The following is a 17,268-nucleotide window of genomic DNA, read 5'->3' as shown; positions in this document are numbered from 1 at the left end:
TAATGGTTGAGTGGGAGAGACAAGACACGAAGACAGTTTGACAACACAGCAGTCTATAATGAAGTGTTCAAAAGAGGAGAAATCGATATGGGTTAGAGTGAACAAGTTTAGCCTTTCTGTGTGAAGCCGCAGATTCACTGGGCAGCTGCCAGCAACACTCAGCATCATGAGTGCTGTGATTTCCATGCATTTGGGGGAAGCATTCTGTGTTCATGGAACAATGTTCTACTCTGAGTCGCAATTGTTTGCGTGTGATTATTTAGGCTGGCTGCCTTCTGTTCTTCCAGTTGGCCATTTCCCTAATCCATTATCAGTTCTTGTGGAGCCCAGGAAGAATAGCTAAAATCAGCGGGTGAGGTCATGGTCTTCAGCTAATGGCTAAAATAAGAGTTTTGTTTTTAGCTGCTTAAAACAAACATGTCGCCCATTGAGACAGGCAGTAAGGGCCTCCTGGCTGTGTTTACAGAGTGTAGTTTTTCCATTCTCAGTTCATTTATCGTCTTCCACAAGAGTTGTAAACGCAGAAGCCTGCAGGGGCCAGGCAGGAAATGAGGGAGTGAAATAACCAGAGGGAAAGTGATAAACAGGAGAATACGTGCCGTCTTAAAAGGGGGTAGGTGGCACTCAGCTCCAGCTAATAGAGCTATGCAGGAGTGCTCACCCAGGGTTGCTAGAGTTACTGATTTTTCAAGAAACCAAAAATGTGGATTCTGATGTGAAATCTCCCAACTTTTAAAGGTTGACAAGTGATCCAAAATTTTTCAAAAATATACTCTGGACAAAGCAACATGCTATTGATCATATCCGGCCCTCACACAGTGACCAATTTGCACCCTCTGCTCTGTTTGGGTAGAGAAGTGAGATAGGAGAGGAAGATGCAGAAGAAATGCATGCAAGACCTGCTCCCTGCTCCCTATGTCCATACAGTATATTTAAGAGGAAAAAGGATAGGCCCCTGTGAAAAAATTAAACAACTCAGATTGGTACTGAGTGCCAAGAGAAGTGGCATTTCACTTAATCCTCTAGCAAGTCCTGACGAGCCTGAAGCTCATTACAGTCTTATGAGGAAGAGTCCTTTTTTTGGAGTTGTTCGTTAGCAGAACATTTTGCTGGGATAAAAATTTCATAGATGCATCATTGCCTTTTGTCATGGCAGAAAATGCCGCTCCTTAGGCGACTTGACATTGATTTCTCTACTCATCTGTGTCAGTGATGAGGAACCTGGTGAGCAGAGGCACAGAATCAGGGGTGAACATGATTTGTCGGAGGTATGGGAGAGCCTGGCCTAGACAGAGCTCAGTGTCAGTGTTTGGGGAAAGTAGCCGGCAATTTTGGAAGTATGGGCTGGCTCTAAATGACAGCCAGCCTTGGTTGCTGGTTTGAGGAGTTTGGATTTTAGGTTCTAGGCCAGCCCTGTCCATTAGAACTTTCTGCGATGATGGAAATGTTCTATAATCTGCGCTAATACGGTAGCTACAGGCTGTGTGTGGCTATTAAGCATTTAAAATGTGGCCAATGTATCTATGGAGGAATTTTTCTTTTTAAGTTAAATTTAAATTTAAATAAGCACATCTGGCTAATGGCTACCATGTTAGATAGCGCAATTCTAGGCAGTATGGTACCATGACATTGGTTTGGAGATTAGCGACATGGTGAAATGACAGTACAAATCGCAGTTACGCCTGACCTGAATGATTCCAATCAGAGTAACTACTAGAAATTTTCTGCCATTGATGGAACCGGAGAAGTTTGAAGAAGAGGAGTTTTTTTTTAAGAAAGTGATAAACTTAGCAGAAAGCAGGGCATCATTTCACTTTAAGAATGGTTTAACTCAGGTAAATTACCGATGCCAGAGACCTGAGTTTTCTCTATTTTCTATGTGAAGAAATTGCCCACCCCAGCCCCACCCTTATAGAACAAACAGATGTCACTGTGGTTCAGTGGTTTATCCCAGGTCACCTAGCAGTTCTTTGTCAGGGAGATGATTAAAATCTCCAGCCATATGATGTCCTGATTTTGTGACTTGTCCATCAGAATTTATCTGTGTGTCCCTATCACCTGGGCTTGGGCTGACACAGGAAATTTTTACTGCCACTGTTTGTTTTTCTTCGTCTCTCCACTTTCCACCCAAAAGTTGTCATTCCAGGCCTGTCGCCCCTCCTCTCTGTACTTTTCCTTCCTTCCTGAGCCTGCCCACAATAGGCCCCCACTGGGAGATTCTGGTTTTGATAACTGCTGCAGGCTGCCATGGCTGTGGAGATCACCCGCCTTTGGTACTAGCACCCCAGCTTTGGGTGTGCCGTGAATCTCTAACTGATTTCCACCGTAACAGGCCCACTTGATGACAGCACTCAGAATGCCCTAGCAGAAACCTGACCAGACTAAGACACAAACAGGGTTCTTGATCAAAGTTCCCCATTTTTTTCCATTTTCTTTTGTTTTATTTTTCAAGACCTTGGCTGTCATTTAATTCCAGTGTCTACGCCAGTTTCCCCACCAGGGGAGGCAGGCAGTGATGATGTGGGAAGAACAATGCCTGCCCCTTGCCACGCTGCAGGGAAAGGTGTCTTTTATGACTTCTCAAACACGAGTGAGGTAATGACTCAGAGACACTTTCCTCTAAGAGGAAGCATTCATTTAAATACATGCTCTTTTATAATATACTCTGGGAAGATCCATAGGCAGCTGGTAACGTTGGCTGCCGCTGCGAAGACCCAGGTGGTGGGAATCATGAGTTGGGGGAACTTTTCTGTACGTACCTTGTATGTGTTTTTAATTTCGAATCATGTGAATGTTTCAGAAATGAAATGGGTAACATTTTAAGATTAGTGGGGAAGGGCTGTCTAGTGTCCCGTGCCCTGACCACTCTTCCTTTCCTTCAGATTCTACAAAGCCACCACTTCTGTAAAACAAGGCACTTGCTTTCTGCACTGATGGAGGTACACTCTGTAGCTTAACAGAGACATCCGTGTCTTTGCATTGAGCAGCAGTTGTCGTGAATAGCAACCGCACTGGTCTGTAGGAAGAGTGATCCTTTGGCATTCCAAGTGTTATTCTTAATTCACCTTAATCCAAAACACTGACCAAGTTGTTCGCAACCAGCACCCAGGGAACATTTGGTGATGTCTGGATACGTTTTGGTTGTCACAGTTGTGAGGCTGGTGCTATTGGCATCTGGGAGGTAGAGGCCAGCAGTGCTGCACCCTACAATGCACAGGACAGAGCTCAACAAAGAATTATCCAAATCTTAGTAGCAACAAGGCTGAAAACCCTCGCCCAGACCAAACTGCCCTTTTAAGTAGAGGGTGGATGTGAGTCCAGCTCTTTTAGATACTAGTTATGCAACCGTAGGCATTCTCCCTAATTGATCTGAATCTTAATTTTTCTTATTGACGAAATGTAATTAATACCTACCTTGACCGGCTCATAGTGCTGTGAGGATCAAAAGATTTAACAGATGTGAGCACATCATCCTGGGAAAAGTAGAACACCAATGAGTGATGTCACTGTTTCTGTTCGCAAAAGCAAGATCCCTCAGCCTCTGATTGCCAGTTGGGTTAGTTCTGTTAGAACTGAGCTTGGCTTCCAGTGTGACTACCTCTCCCGGCACTGGGTTCCTGAGGAGAGCAGTCACTTAGCATCCTGGTGCCGACTCCGGTCTGTCCTGGGCGTGGGAGAGTACACAGTGAGTGCTGGAGCAAGACACTGTTTCCTTCCCAATGGCAGTAGCTTCGGAAATAAGAGAGAAAGATGTGCTCCTGATGATGGGCTGCTGTAGTGTTTTTAAAATTACGCAGCAAGATGAGCTGCATCGTTCAGAGAGGGAGAATTTTTAAATAATCTCGCTCGATTTAGAAGTGTGTATAATCATGTACCATTACCATCCACGCCGCTGTGCACATCTTCCCTCCAAATCCCTCAGCTTCTGTGTGGGATCCCCTGTGCTTCTGTCTTCTTCCTCGCTAAGTCCTAAAGCAAGCGATTTCAAATCTGCCTTTATGACTTTTAAGCAAGATGTTGCAGATAATTAAGCAGAAACAATTGGCAGCTTCAGATAGGAGGAGAAGCCAACCCTCCTATTGGGTTGTTTCCCTGAATTGTTTGTTTCGAAGTGACCTGTTCTAGCATTCACTTTGGAGGGAGTATCTGTATTAAGCCACGCAGGTTTGCTGCACTTCTGCATTCTGGATAACCATGGAAACTCCATCTTTTGGTCCCTGATTCCAATAAACATCACATTGGTGTTCCAAAAGCACCGACTCTAGGAGATAATATCCTACCCCAAGCTTGCTGCACAGCTTCCTTCAGGGGCAACAACCACCACTGCATTGTTGAGTTTGGTGTTAATGGGACGCTGCGAGGCTGGAGTTTTCAGTGTTTCTGCAGCCAGTTGGGCCATCTGAGCTGGAGTGCCTGCTCTCAGGGCACAACGTTGCTTTTATTTTCAAGTTTAAAGGCTTCATATGTGCAGACGATCCTTGTGCCTTCCTACACAGCTTGGCCAGCAGGGTTCTGGTGTGGCCAGCAGGCTCCTTGTCGCAAAGCCTGTGGCTGATCCCTCTTTATCACTCTTCCCTTGCCTGGAAACTTAACGGAGATTTCTAAAGATGGTTCTTAAGAAGTTGTTTAAGAACAGAGAAATTTAAAATTCTGGAATTCTTTATTCTGGATTCCAGAAAAGAAAACCAACGTTGTAGCTTAGCTTCTAGTCTTCTCTCTCCTTAACAAACAGTAATGGGACGTATGCCATGCGCTTATTCAGAAATTGTGCACTTTTATGGAGTTACACTCATTGGTTGCTGGGAGAATCTTATTTATCAAATTGCATTGAGTTTATTCTAGCCAGAAACCTATTAATTCAGCAAATTAAAGCATAATAATTACCAATCAGAAGCAATTTTAAAAGCCGTGTTAATAATACGAGCTAACAGTTATTAAGTGCTTGGCACATGCCAGCCACCATTCTAAGTTCTTTAGAATCGTCAACTCATTTAATCTCAGAGCAGCCCTGTGAGGTAGTACGATTATTTCCATTTCACAGATGAGAAAACTGAGGGACAGAGAGGTTTAGTAACCTGCTCCAGGGAACATAGCAAGTAAGTAGCAGAATAAGGCTGGGATTTTAACCCATTATTAATCTCTCGCGCGGGTCTGTTGGACCCTAACCACTGCAGTATTGTCTGAACGCTGTCATGCCTATGACATTAAAATGGAAAATAGTGGGGGCCAGTGACACAGATAAACCCAGCCATCTTTGGGATGGGAAAAAAATGAATAGAACTGAACAATTTGAAAACGTTCCCCCTCATTCACTGGTTCAAAAGCCAACTTTCCTCTACCAAAGTGTGTCTCACCTCTGAAAACGAAATCTGAGCTATAGCCTCAAGAATACCTTTTTCTAGAAAGTACATAGTAATTTTGAAATGGGAAACAAATCAATCTCTTGGGCACTGTGTGAAACCCTGGAAATAAAATGACGAGTAAAGTAATCATTTCAAAACTTATTCTTAAGTACAGAACTCAAAATTGACAGTAAGAGATGTAGGATCCACTTGGAGAGAGTGACATATTTTGAACTGTCAAATTAGGAGAAGAACACGTTTCAAACCTAACTGTTCTGTAGGCTGTCACAGAAGGAGGAATAACTCACTAATAATCTGCTCAATAGCAATAAAGCTCTGATAAAGTATCGGGCAGGAGGGTGAATATTTTGAAAGTTATTTTCCCCTGTGGGAATTAAGTTCCTTCAGACGGTACTCCCCTATTTTCTGGTGAGTTCAGTTGACTGTCTGTGGATCGTGTGTCTGTGACTTTTATCATATGAGAGGAAGATTGGGCAGCTCAGCCCTCTGCATGGAAGCTGTTGTCCCAGAGACATTCAAGGCCTCATTAAGGAGAGAACAAAAAGGTGGTTGTGGTCTCTGGGGACTGTAACATTAAGTTTCTCAGTCTTCCTGTATCTTTTTTGCCTAACTCCCGATACATATGTACACCCAGAAACCCAGAGACACAATTGGGTTCAGTTATAAGGAAATTTTTTAACTGTTCACAGGGTCTAACTGTACTTTTTCGCCAGCGGAGAGAAGATGACCTGCTGTTACTTTTATGTCAGTGCTTTCTACTCATCCAAGATGTGCTGCTGTCTACACTGCATTATGGATCAGGGAGCATCTGGTTATTGAGTGCAGAGCTGAAATATAGGCTGTCTAGGTGACCTTCTAATTCTCCTGAGCTAATTTTTCATATTGTGGCTTTGTCCTTTTGTTAAGGGTATGGTTAGTGCTTAGGATAGAAGACATACATTTGATTGTCCATGCATTCATTCATTTATTCAGTTGGCAAATATTTATTTAGCTTGGCACTGTGCTAGGCCTTGGGGGTATGCCAAGACTGACAAAGTCCCTGCCCTAATAATGCTTTCATTGTCTTCATAGAGACAGACCAAAAAAAGTAAACATAATAAAATAATTACTAACTTTACAAGTGCTATGAAGAAAATAAACAAGGGCGGGGGTGCTGCCTTTTAATAATGTATTCAGGGGGGCCTAAGGAGGCAACACGGGAGGCTGGGATCGCAAGCATGAAGGAGCCAGCCAACAGAAAAGTGAAAGCAAGAGCATTCTTGGCAGAGGGAGCAGCATTTGCCAAGCCCTGGAGGCAGGAAGGAACTTGGTGGATTCAAGGAACTGAAGGAGAGGCCTGTGGGATGGAGGGTACTGAGCAAGGAAGAGTGAGGCAAGGTGGGGTGAGAGCAGTGGCTTTCAACTGGGGCTGATTTTTTCCCCCAGGGGGCCTTAGACAATGCTGTCACAACTGGGGGAGGAAAGTGCTACTGGTATCTTGTGGCTAGAGCCCAGGGATGTTGCTATACTCCTACAGTGAACAGGACAGTCCCCCACAACAAAGAACTATCCAGCCCCAAACATCTTTAGTGCTAATTTGAGAAAGCCTGAGTTAGAGAAATAGGTGGTGACCTAAGCTAAGGTGGTAGACTAGGAAGAGGAAGAGAGGAGGGAACAAGTTCGAGATAGATTTCAGAGTTACTGTCGACTGGACTGGCTTATGGTTGCCTGAGGGGGTGAGGGCATGATAGGAATAATTGACGGTCCCAGGATTCTAACTCGAGCACCTGGGTAGAAGATGTGGCCATTTATCAAGGATGACAGGGATGGTGTGGGGGAAAGGTTTGTGAGGGAAAATCAAGTCTTCTAATTTGGACATGTTAGTTTGGGGATATCAGTGAGCCACTGAAGGGGAGAGTCAAGTAGGCAGTTGGACGTGTGGATTTGCAACTCGGTGGAGAGGGCCAGGGCTCTGGTTTAGTTTGTCGAGCCATAGATCCACAGGAATTAGTGGGATGGATGGAGGAGAGGACTGGGTAACATCTCCATTTTGATGTTACCTTCTTTTTTTTTTTTTTTTAAAGATTTTATTTTTTTTCCTTTTACCCCCAAAGCCCCCGGTACATAGTTGTATATTCTTCGTTGTGGGTCCTTCTAGTTGTGGCTTGTGGGACATTGCCTCAGTGTGGTTTGTTGAGCAGTGCCATGTCTGCACCCAGGATTCGAACCAACGAAACACTGGGCTGCCCGCAGCGGAGCGCACCAACTTAACCACTCGGCCACAGGGCCAGCCCCTGATGTTACCTTCTGATACCCTCCTCCAGAGAGTTATATTCCTAAAATAAACAAAGCTGACCAAGTTATCCTTTATAATCTTCCATTGGCCTTCTGTTACTTCAACACATGGGTAACTCCAGCCACTCTGAACGTGTCCATCTCTGTTCCATTCTGTACATGTGGATCACTCTAGAATGTCTTCTTTCCAGAAACACCTCTATCATCCCCCTTCTCCACCCTCCCAAGCAGAGATGGTCAGCCACTCCTCCCAGGCCTCCCTCAGCGCTCTGCACATACCTCTGTTATATCATAGATGACTTTGTTTTGTCATAATTGTTTGCGGTTATGTCCTGCCAACTGCACCCTGAGCAGCTGGAGAGGAGGGGGCTTGCCCAATCAGCTTGACATCCATAGGGTCCCACACACTGCCTGGCACATAGTGTTCAAGAGATGTATCGCTTTTTTCTTCTTAATTCTAAAATTCTTATAGACTTTCCAGAGAGAGATGTTCTTGAGCCTACTGTTCCAGATCTGCAGTTAGAGGTGAGATATGTTGGGGAGAGGGAGTTGGGGAGGAAGGGGGTGAAATTTTGCTTTGAATATTTGAATCGTAGGAAGATTTTGAAAGAGCTCAGTTCAGTTCTTTTGGCTTATTCTGTTTCAAAGATAATATTGATTATCTGTGTCATCGGTATGGGTATTGGAAAGTTGGCTATTAATGATGTGGCATCCTTAAGTCCCCTTGTCTATGGTCTACAGACTGCTTATGACCAGCCATTCATAGAAGAGCTTTAACAATGAATTTTAAAAGGCAATCTTTTCCCAACTCTGTTCCTGATAGGTTCTATTCTTGACAGATGTTAGGCCAATTAAAGGCTGTCCCTAGAAAGATGCCAGTAATTGCCGGGGGGGGGGGGGGGGGGGGGGGCGGGAATCAGGATTTGGGATTGATTGGCAGAACAATTTCTCTAGCACAGCAGCATAGTAAACATACTTTTCTTTGTAATGTGGAGAAAAAAACAGGATCAATGATTTTTCAGATTTGCTGTTTCAAAGGGAGTAAGAGGAAATAATAACCTAGCAGTTTTAAAAGCAGCTACATCCCTCACAAAATTGTGGAAGAGTGTAGACTTTAAAGCTGCGTTCAGGACCCAAAGACAGGCAGTGATAGAGCAGACAGGACACTGGCCCTTTTGCTCTTCCTTCCTTCCTCACCAGCGATGGGCTGAGAAGGGAGTCTGGGCGAGGCAGTCAGGCTGGCTCTGCCATTTATGACCTCAGCCTCGTGCAAGACACTTAATGTCTGAGCATAGCAATACCACTGGATGGTTTGAGTATTAAATCTGAGGATGTATGAGAAGGCACTTGGAAGACGGTAGTTGGCTATACAAATATTAAATTGCTACTAATTTTGCTGGATCCCCACTCCCCCTCAATGAACTTGAGCCCCATGAGAACAAGGACTTGGCAGACAGGGTAGAACTCAGTACTTAGTCAAGGAACAACTGCTACTTCCACCCTTTTCCATACTGGGACACTGCTCAAATTTGGAATTCCAAATGGCTTAGGACCCTGTTCTCTCTTGATGGTAGTCCCTACTATTGATTATTAAGGTGACAACTTATTTTCAAAAAGCAGTGGGATTCTGTGGCAAAAGGAAATCTAACTGTTGTTCGTTGTAGACACCATTAAAAAAAAAAAAAAAACACTATGTCCATAAAGGGAAAATTTTTCTTTGCTTTCCAGCATATTAAATAAAAATGTGAAATTTTCTACTGTAGCTTTACCATCTCCCAGTGTCTGATTTAGTTTGAGAAAACTGTAGTGGGTTTCAAGAGCCCTTTCCCCTCCTCTGTCTCTGCCTTCACACATTTCTAGCGTCTCTTCCGGGCCAGTGGAATCCTCCTGGGGAAAACACAGTGTGGTTTTCGCTAAGGAGAATGAGTGAGGGTGTGTCATTGAAGACAGCAGGAAAGGGGAAGATGGGGGTGGGCAGGGAAGGTCCAGCTTTGCTTTGCATGCATTTTAAAGAAAATCACGGAAGGACTAAGCACAGTCAACACCATCCTCCCCCAAGATAATTTCCTTATTTTAACTTAATTATTCTAAAGTTGGAGACAAATCTGTTTCACCATTCCTTCTCCTCCTATGTTCTGTGGAAGCTTTAATTTGAATGTAACTGTAATATTATAACTTAGGGGTATCTTAAAGTTGTGAGTACAAAAGAGATTTTGAAGCAGTGAAGTTGCATTTGTGAACAAAATCTGAGATTCTGCTTGGTAAGATGAAATCTTGTCTTTCAAGGAAGTACTCAACGTAAGAAAAACGTTCTAAGTTTCCCTTTCCTTCGGAATTTGGAGGATGCCAGCTTAAGCTGCCTTTGTGTTTAACTCCACATTTTTTATTCATGTATTTATTTATTTTTAAGCAAGTTTTTTTAAGCATATTGGACACTTCCATTGACATATATCTTCCATTGACATATTCGTATTTTTTCGGATTATGGAGTTCCTGAATTGTTTCAAGTGAGTTTACAGATGGGTAGGAAGAAGCCACACAGTATGATCAGGCTCTTGATTGACCTAGCCAAGGGAAAAGGTATCTTGCCAGAAGCCAGGTGGCTGCACAGAGCAGAAGCAGATGTGGCACTTCTAGTGGGGCATCCCTTGGCCCTCAGAATCCCTTCGGGGACACACATAGTGGCTGATGCACAAGGCAGAGTCTGGCCGAATCTAGGGTACCAGGCCATAGCCCTTTACCCTCAAGCTCCCATCCTCATGAAGGAAGAATTTAACAATCTACTTTTGAAGAGGAAACATTGCAACCACCCTCATCCTTCCTGCTTAGTGACCCAAACTCATCCTCAGCAAGGTCACCTGGACCAGAGAAGTCAGCACCCAGTGGTCTGGTACAGCATCTTTGTTCTCAGCTTTCCAAGGCCCCAGAATGCCTATTTCCCCACATCTTCTCGCTCACTAAATACATCTGAGCTCCTACTTGTGTTAGGCAGCAGGGATACAGAGTGAAGACAAGGCCTGTGACCTCGTGGAACCAAGTTAAAGGATCTGGATATTTTAGCACTATTACTGAATTACCTTCAAAAAGATTATCCCAGCTGAGCCTCCCTCCAGCTGATTTAGGGGAGGGTCTGTTTTCCCAGGTCCTCACTAATGCTGAGCACTGTTCTTTTTAAGATTCTTTGCCAGCTGGACAGGTGAAAATGCCTTAATTTTCATTAGCATCCATTTTTATCACTAATAAGTTTGACCATTTTTTTCCAGATGATTTTTATTCATTTGTATGTCGTCTTTTGAGAATTGTGTCTTATTCATAAGAGCTACTTATATACTAAGGGCTTGTATTTTTGTTGCAAATGTTTTTCTGGTTTTAAATTAGTCTTTCAATCTTGCTTGTTTTTTCGTTTTTGACCCAAGCTTTTATAAAATCAAATTTGTTAATATTTCCCTTAAGGCTTTTGTCTTTGCTCTCATTTTTTTATTTTGTGCTCGTAGTGCTTTGTCTGAATTGTAATATTTGTAATGCAAGACTTCCCATGGTATTCTTAACTTTCAAAAATTTTCTGATGATGTTTTACATTTATTCCTCTAATTGAACTTCAGAATTATAAGATCATTACCTCTAAAAAGATTTATATTGTGGTTTTTGTTGAAATTTTAAAAATTTTTTTAATGAATTGAGAGAGAAGTAGCATCTTTCACTATTGAGTCTTCCCATCCAATAATGAAATGTCTATATATTTATTTTTATGTTCCTCAGTAAATTTTTATTTTATTCCGAGATTCTATACCTATTTTTAGTTAAATATACTTCTGAGTAACTTTTGTGGGGTTCTTTGTTATTATTATTGTGGGGGGGTCCCTATTGTGAGTAGGATTCGTTGTTTTTCTAATTGCATTTTCTAGCTGGGAATAGATAAGATCTTGATTTGTGTGAGTTTATTTTGTAAACTGCCAACTTGATTTTTTTATATTATTCTACTAGGTTCTTGATTGATTCTTGGCAACAGTGATATCATCTGTAAATTGTAACTTTTCTCCTTCTAACTAACGTTTTGTATTTGGTTTTCTTGTCTTATTTTATTAGCTTGATCTTCCAAAATAGTATCAAAGAATCTCTGTGATAAAAGGGCAGCCTTGTCTTGTTCATGATTTTAAAAGACAAATGGCTCTTCTGCTGTTTCCTGGAGTGCATTTTTTGGCACACACAGGTTATTAATAGATACATAAATGAAAATCCCTTGGTCGCAAACGTTTGGGAAGTGTCCTTCTAGTGTTTCCAATAGTATAATGTTGTCACTTAGCACAAGAATTGTTTTCCATATTAAGAAAGTTTCTTTCTGATCCTAGTTTCACTAAAAGTTTCTCAAATTTTTCATTGGATATTGACTTTTTTATGTAATTGATTTAAGCAGACCACAGAAAGGCAGTCATTGGAAACACAGTTAGCTTTTTCAGATACTCCAAGTATTTGAAAATAATAAAGCCATGTTTCTCATAAAATATTATTTAATTTAGATTTTGTATCAGTCCAGATGGACAGGGTAATTGTATTATTTCCTTATAGTTTGGGGCAATTTGTAGAGTTTTTTCCTATAAGCCTGCTGATCTTTCCTCCATAACAGAGTAATCTGTGTGGAAATTATCCTAAGGTTTAATGCTTTTCACAAGCTATTCTGGCATTAGGCAAGTTGTTGAAACCATTCTGCCTGAGAAATATTGTTTGGGATAAGAAACAAACAAAGGTGGGTTTTTTGTTTAGCCTAAGATTGTTTCTTTATTCATCTCAGTTTTACTTCTGAATCTAATTTCATGGTATATTTGAGCTTCCGTTTCGCCATTTGTAAAATTGAGGGTGTGGATGACCACTAAATGCCCTTGAAGTTTCTTGGGTTTTTCATGTTTATTTTGTGTTTTGTTTGTTTGTTTTTATTCTGTGATCTTCCCCTGCAGCAATTGCTTTGTTCAGGCCATGCAGGATGCCATGGAAAAGTGAGAGAGACAGAGGTGAAGGGTCGTGGAGAGGTTACACTTTATTTCTCATCAGTTTCAAGAAAGTCTGAGTTGGTTTTGCTTTGGTGCAAATAACATCTTGCCTATTTTCCCACCCTTCCTTAAACACCCTGTCGATTAGAAACTCAAATGACTCTATGAGCTTAAAAAGATTAATTCTCTATGGGAAAAAGTGGAGATTTCCTCTCTCTTCTATGTTGCAGGGAAGTGAACACACCAGAAAATTATCACAAGTCTGTCATGAGAGTCTCAATCTTATAGGAATATAAACTGAAGTGTGCATAAAGCTTGGTACTGTGTCCCCCACCCCTCTTGCTCCTCAAGCCTAGAGGAGTCCTGCCATAACCAGAGCCTAAGATGTAGAAGAGGTCCTGTGGGAAGAAGAGGAGGAAACCCAGAGGACTGGATTCTTGTTGGGTCCAACCTTGGGCATCTCTAGTCCAAAGAGCTCCTGTAGAGACCTTCTCCCATCCAGAAGCCTCAAGTCCATTCTTCCATTGCAAAGTCATCACCTGTCTGCTCATTCATTCAAGAAATGATCAGCTAAGGCTTTTGTACCATGCACTGGGACCACAGACATGCAAACCCATCTCCTTAATTTAGCCCAGTGCAAATTAGCTGTGAAGAGTACCTTGGAAATAATTATTTGTAAACATTGAGTTTAAAGAAAGAGATACTCATCCGACAGTCAGTCCCTTTGGTCTGACTTGACTGTGTTTAAACACACTGTGTACTAATGGGCACATGTGACTTTTGTCTTAAAGACAAAAACTGATTCCAAACCACTCTAGACAGGTCCCAGTAGAATATCTTGTCTATAAATAGATCCACCTTTTGGGGCTAGTGGAGAAAAGAGTGGAAGGGTTGGGATGCCTTGTATAAATAGGACCTAAAAGTATTAAGAGTATTTTAAAATGGATATATGCATTAATCTTTTTTTGCTGTTGTAACGAATTACTGTAATCTTAGTGGCTTAAAACAATGCAAACTTATTATCATACAGTTTTATAAGATAGACATTCAACATATGTCTCACCAAGCTAAAAGCAAGGTGTTGACAGAGCTGTGTTCCTTTCTGGAAGCTCAAGAAGAGAATCCATTTCCTTGCCTTTTCCAGCTTCTAGGGGCCACTTGCGTTCCTTGGCTCGTGGTCCCATCCTCCATCTTCAAGGCCAGCAATGGCAAGTTGAGTCCTTTTCACACTGTATTTCACACACCCTCTCTTTTGCCTCCTCTTTTTTCACTTTTAAAGACCCATGTTATTACATAGGGCCCATCTGGATAATCCAGGACAATCTCCCCATCTCAAGATCAGCTGATTAGCGATCTTCATTGCATCTGCAACCTTGTAAGGTAACATTTTCCCTTCTAAGGTAACGTACTCTTAGGTTTCACAGATTCTAGGGATCAGGACATGCACATATTTGGGGCGATTGTGCTGCGTACCACAATATAATTTAACGATGTTCTCCTCTGCACACCTGGAGCCCTCTGTCATCCCTATATCATATACAGTCAGTCTGTCCGGGACTTCCAGTAGTCATTGACTGAGGTCCTGAAGTGTGGAGACTGTCTCATGTCTGTATTTCCTTCTCCTCTTTCCCATCCCTCTTCTGTTTAACTCCCTCTCTTTTTTTTTTTTTTTAAAGATTTTATTTTTTCCTTTTTCTCCCCAAAGCCCCCCGGTACATAGTTGTGTATTCTTCGTTGTGGGTTCTTCTAGTTGTGGCATGTGGGACGCTGCCTCAGCGTGGTCTGATGAGCAGTGCCATGTCCGCGCCCAGGATTCGAACTAACGAAACACTGGGCCGCCTGCAGCGGAGCGCGCGAACTTAACCACTCAGCCACGGGGCCAGCCCCATTAACTCCCTCTCTTAAATCAGTAAGCATAATAAACACACCTCCAGGACCTAAATCTCCCTGTAATAAATTTGCATAGATAATAGATCATTTTACAAGGTGTAAGCGTGAAACTGGGCTTCTGATGCTACTCCATGTGATTGAAAAGCAAACATGGTTCATGTTACTACTGTGACATGAAGCAGCCAATCTTTGAAGATGGTTTTGAAAATCAAATTTTGAGCTCACTGCTGGAGATAATACGGACGGTCTCCTTCATTTCCTGTATTATTATGCATCTCCCACAGTACCATTTGCCGTGTTATTTCTTTGGTGTTTACTGAAGCACTTCATGTTTATGAAGCATGTGCAGAAGAAGGAAATGATACATGGAAAATTCTGCATAGGGTATAGAGTCAGGTGGTCCCTTGGTTGGAGTCAAGAGCTATAAATATTCCGATGACTTCATAGGTACCATGGGACTGGTATTTTCCATTTTTTCAGCACACAGTTCAGATAGACTTGGATGGATCTTTTTAATAGTTCTTTGAAAATGGAACATTAGCTATCCACAGAGATTTAATCTTGGGTAAAAAATAGGAATAAGGTCATCACCTCTGATGACAGGATTGGTCCTTTTTCTTGAAAGTAATTGGATATCCTGTGTGTTTTTGCAGTTTCTGTTGAATTGAGAATAGTCACCATCCCTTGAGGTGGAAATAGCAGAAATGATTAATTTAGAAAGGAGAAGGATTGTAGGGTGGGTGGAAGTGACATTTGTCTGCATTATATTCTTAGAAACGTAGACTGTTAGAGTTGGAAAGGCCTCTGATAGAAGTGTTCATTAGCATGTGAGGAAATAGAAGCCCAAATACTTAGATCCCCGACCAAGAGTGTGCTGAGTGCAGAAGCAGTGCTGGAGCTCAGTTGCAAGTCTCTGCATCCTCTGCCTTGCTCAGCGTGCTGCACTCATCCCTAGCGCCTTTGAGGCCCGTGCTGGGTGACCAGACCAAGCCATCTGCCCCAGAAATGCCCTTTGTATCAATTTCCACTTGGGCATTTCTCATGCGCAGATGGCAAAAATACTCCCTGTGTAGTTTACTCTTGAGAACTAGAGTGTCATCTGCCATGGGACCCAGTAGCCCCTGTGTTTGTGTGTCCGTGCATATGTATGCGTGGAAGGTAGGAGGGTGGGCAGGCTTGTTTGTGTACACAACGCTGGCTGCATTTTAAAGGACCAGATCAATACAAAGGTGAACAGTATGTACTTTCCTGTCCTGCTTCCCTATTGTTGGTTTTTTTGTCTTTAAATCACTTCAGTACTTGTGTTTTGCACTTGGCCTGATGAAACAAAATGTGAGTGAAAACAACTGTGAAATTTTAACACATCGTTCTTGATAAACCAAAAATACGAGGCATTCCATTGACATGAACGGCATATATGCAGACCACAAAACAAGCTTTGGGGTGGAACATTCACCTGCGGGTAGAAGGGTGACTCATCTTGGTGTATATGATGAGAGTGTTGCCCTTAGATGAAGCTGTGGTTCTCAGTCTGGGCTAATTTTGCCCCCTTCCCCTCAGGGAGCATTTGGCAATGTATCAAGATACTTTTGGTTGTCACGTTTGGAGGAAGTTACTATTGGCATCTAGTGGGTAGAGGCCAGGGCTGCTGCTGAACATCAGACAAGGCACAGGATAGTCCCCCATATACAGAACAAAGAATTATCCAGTCTAAAGTGTCAGTGGGGCCAAGGTTCAGAAACCCTGGCTTAAGGGAATCTATGACTTACCTGATACTTGGCTTTAGAAGACTATGTAGAGAGTAGATTAATTTAGAAACAGCTCAGCTTATGGAATAAACATACCAGCACAGTATGTGCCTTAGGGAAATTTCTGTAGTCCAGTGGGTAAGGGAATGAGTTTGCCCAGCAGTCCCAGAACTGCTCCTGTGCACTCTCTCAGGTCTCAGTTCTCACGGACCGGAATTGAAAATTAGCTTCCCTCTGCTCTTCACATCTGGATTCTGTAGTTGAGGATTTAGATGTATGTTTTTGTTTGGGGATCGTGATATAGTTTGGATAACCAAACACAGAAGTAAAGAAGATGATTAAGAATATAAAGAACTAAGAAATGCCTTACCCTTGTCCATTCTTTACAAAAATATCCCCAATCATGGAACCCTCTGGCAGGTGAGGACTCGGGCCTCAGCATGGTCAAGTCTTGGCAAAGACTACCGTGGCAGCAGTAGTTGAAAAGGAGAGCAGTCCCGGAGGGAGGAAATGGTTAGGAGTCTGTGAGAGCCCTGCCTGTGTACTGTGTTCTGCTCAGGGACTTAGTGTTATAAGAATTGTTTATTTCCTTGTTCCTTTTTTTTTTTCTTCTCTCCAAAGCCCCCCAGTACATAGTTGTACATTCTAGTTGTGAGTGCTTCTGGTTGTGCCGTATGGGACACCACCTCAGCATGGCTTGCTGAACAGTGCCACATCCGCGCCCAGGATCCGAACATGCAAAACCCTGGGCCGCCGAAGCAGAGTGCGCAAATTTAACCACTTGGCCACGGGGCCGGCCCCTCCTTGTTCCTTTTTGAATCTTTGGAAAAAAATTTCCGTATTGTTTGGGTTTTTCCTCCATTGGCAGGTGGTTAAATTCCAAACAAATTAAATCATGGGATAGAGACACAGGTATTTCCAATCATGCTCATTTTGTAGGGCTGATAGCAAGTGGTTCCCCTCTCATGAAAATAACACCCCTTGACCACACAAACCTGTAAATATGAG

The 17,268-nt window shown here is 42.5% G+C and overlaps 1 protein-coding gene across 9 annotated transcripts in view; it reads left to right on the top strand.

Moving 5' to 3' along the window:
* PIP5K1B (phosphatidylinositol-4-phosphate 5-kinase type 1 beta) overlaps positions 1 to 17,268 on the top strand; it is a 279,387-nt gene that overhangs the window by 115,897 nt on the left and 146,222 nt on the right. Inside the window, exon 1 of one of the 9 annotated variants that reach the window (XM_014735419.3) lies at positions 7,975 to 8,162. The exons of 7 other annotated variants lie outside the window; for them this stretch is intronic. In XM_014735419.3, coding sequence (XP_014590905.1) covers positions 8,070 to 8,162 — 93 coding nt within the window. In that variant the 5' untranslated portion in view covers positions 7,975 to 8,069. Of the gene's footprint in view, positions 1 to 7,974; positions 8,163 to 17,268 lie in introns of those variants that run through there. One more of the 9 variants, XM_070248644.1, reaches the window with a different exon arrangement.

The sequence above is a fragment of the Equus caballus genome, chromosome 23 (genome assembly GCF_041296265.1).
Source record: "Equus caballus isolate H_3958 breed thoroughbred chromosome 23, TB-T2T, whole genome shotgun sequence".
In the NCBI taxonomy this organism is placed as follows: domain Eukaryota; kingdom Metazoa; phylum Chordata; class Mammalia; order Perissodactyla; family Equidae; genus Equus; species Equus caballus.
Note: the sequence above shows the minus strand (reverse complement) of the source record. Positions and strands in the feature narration are given on the sequence as shown.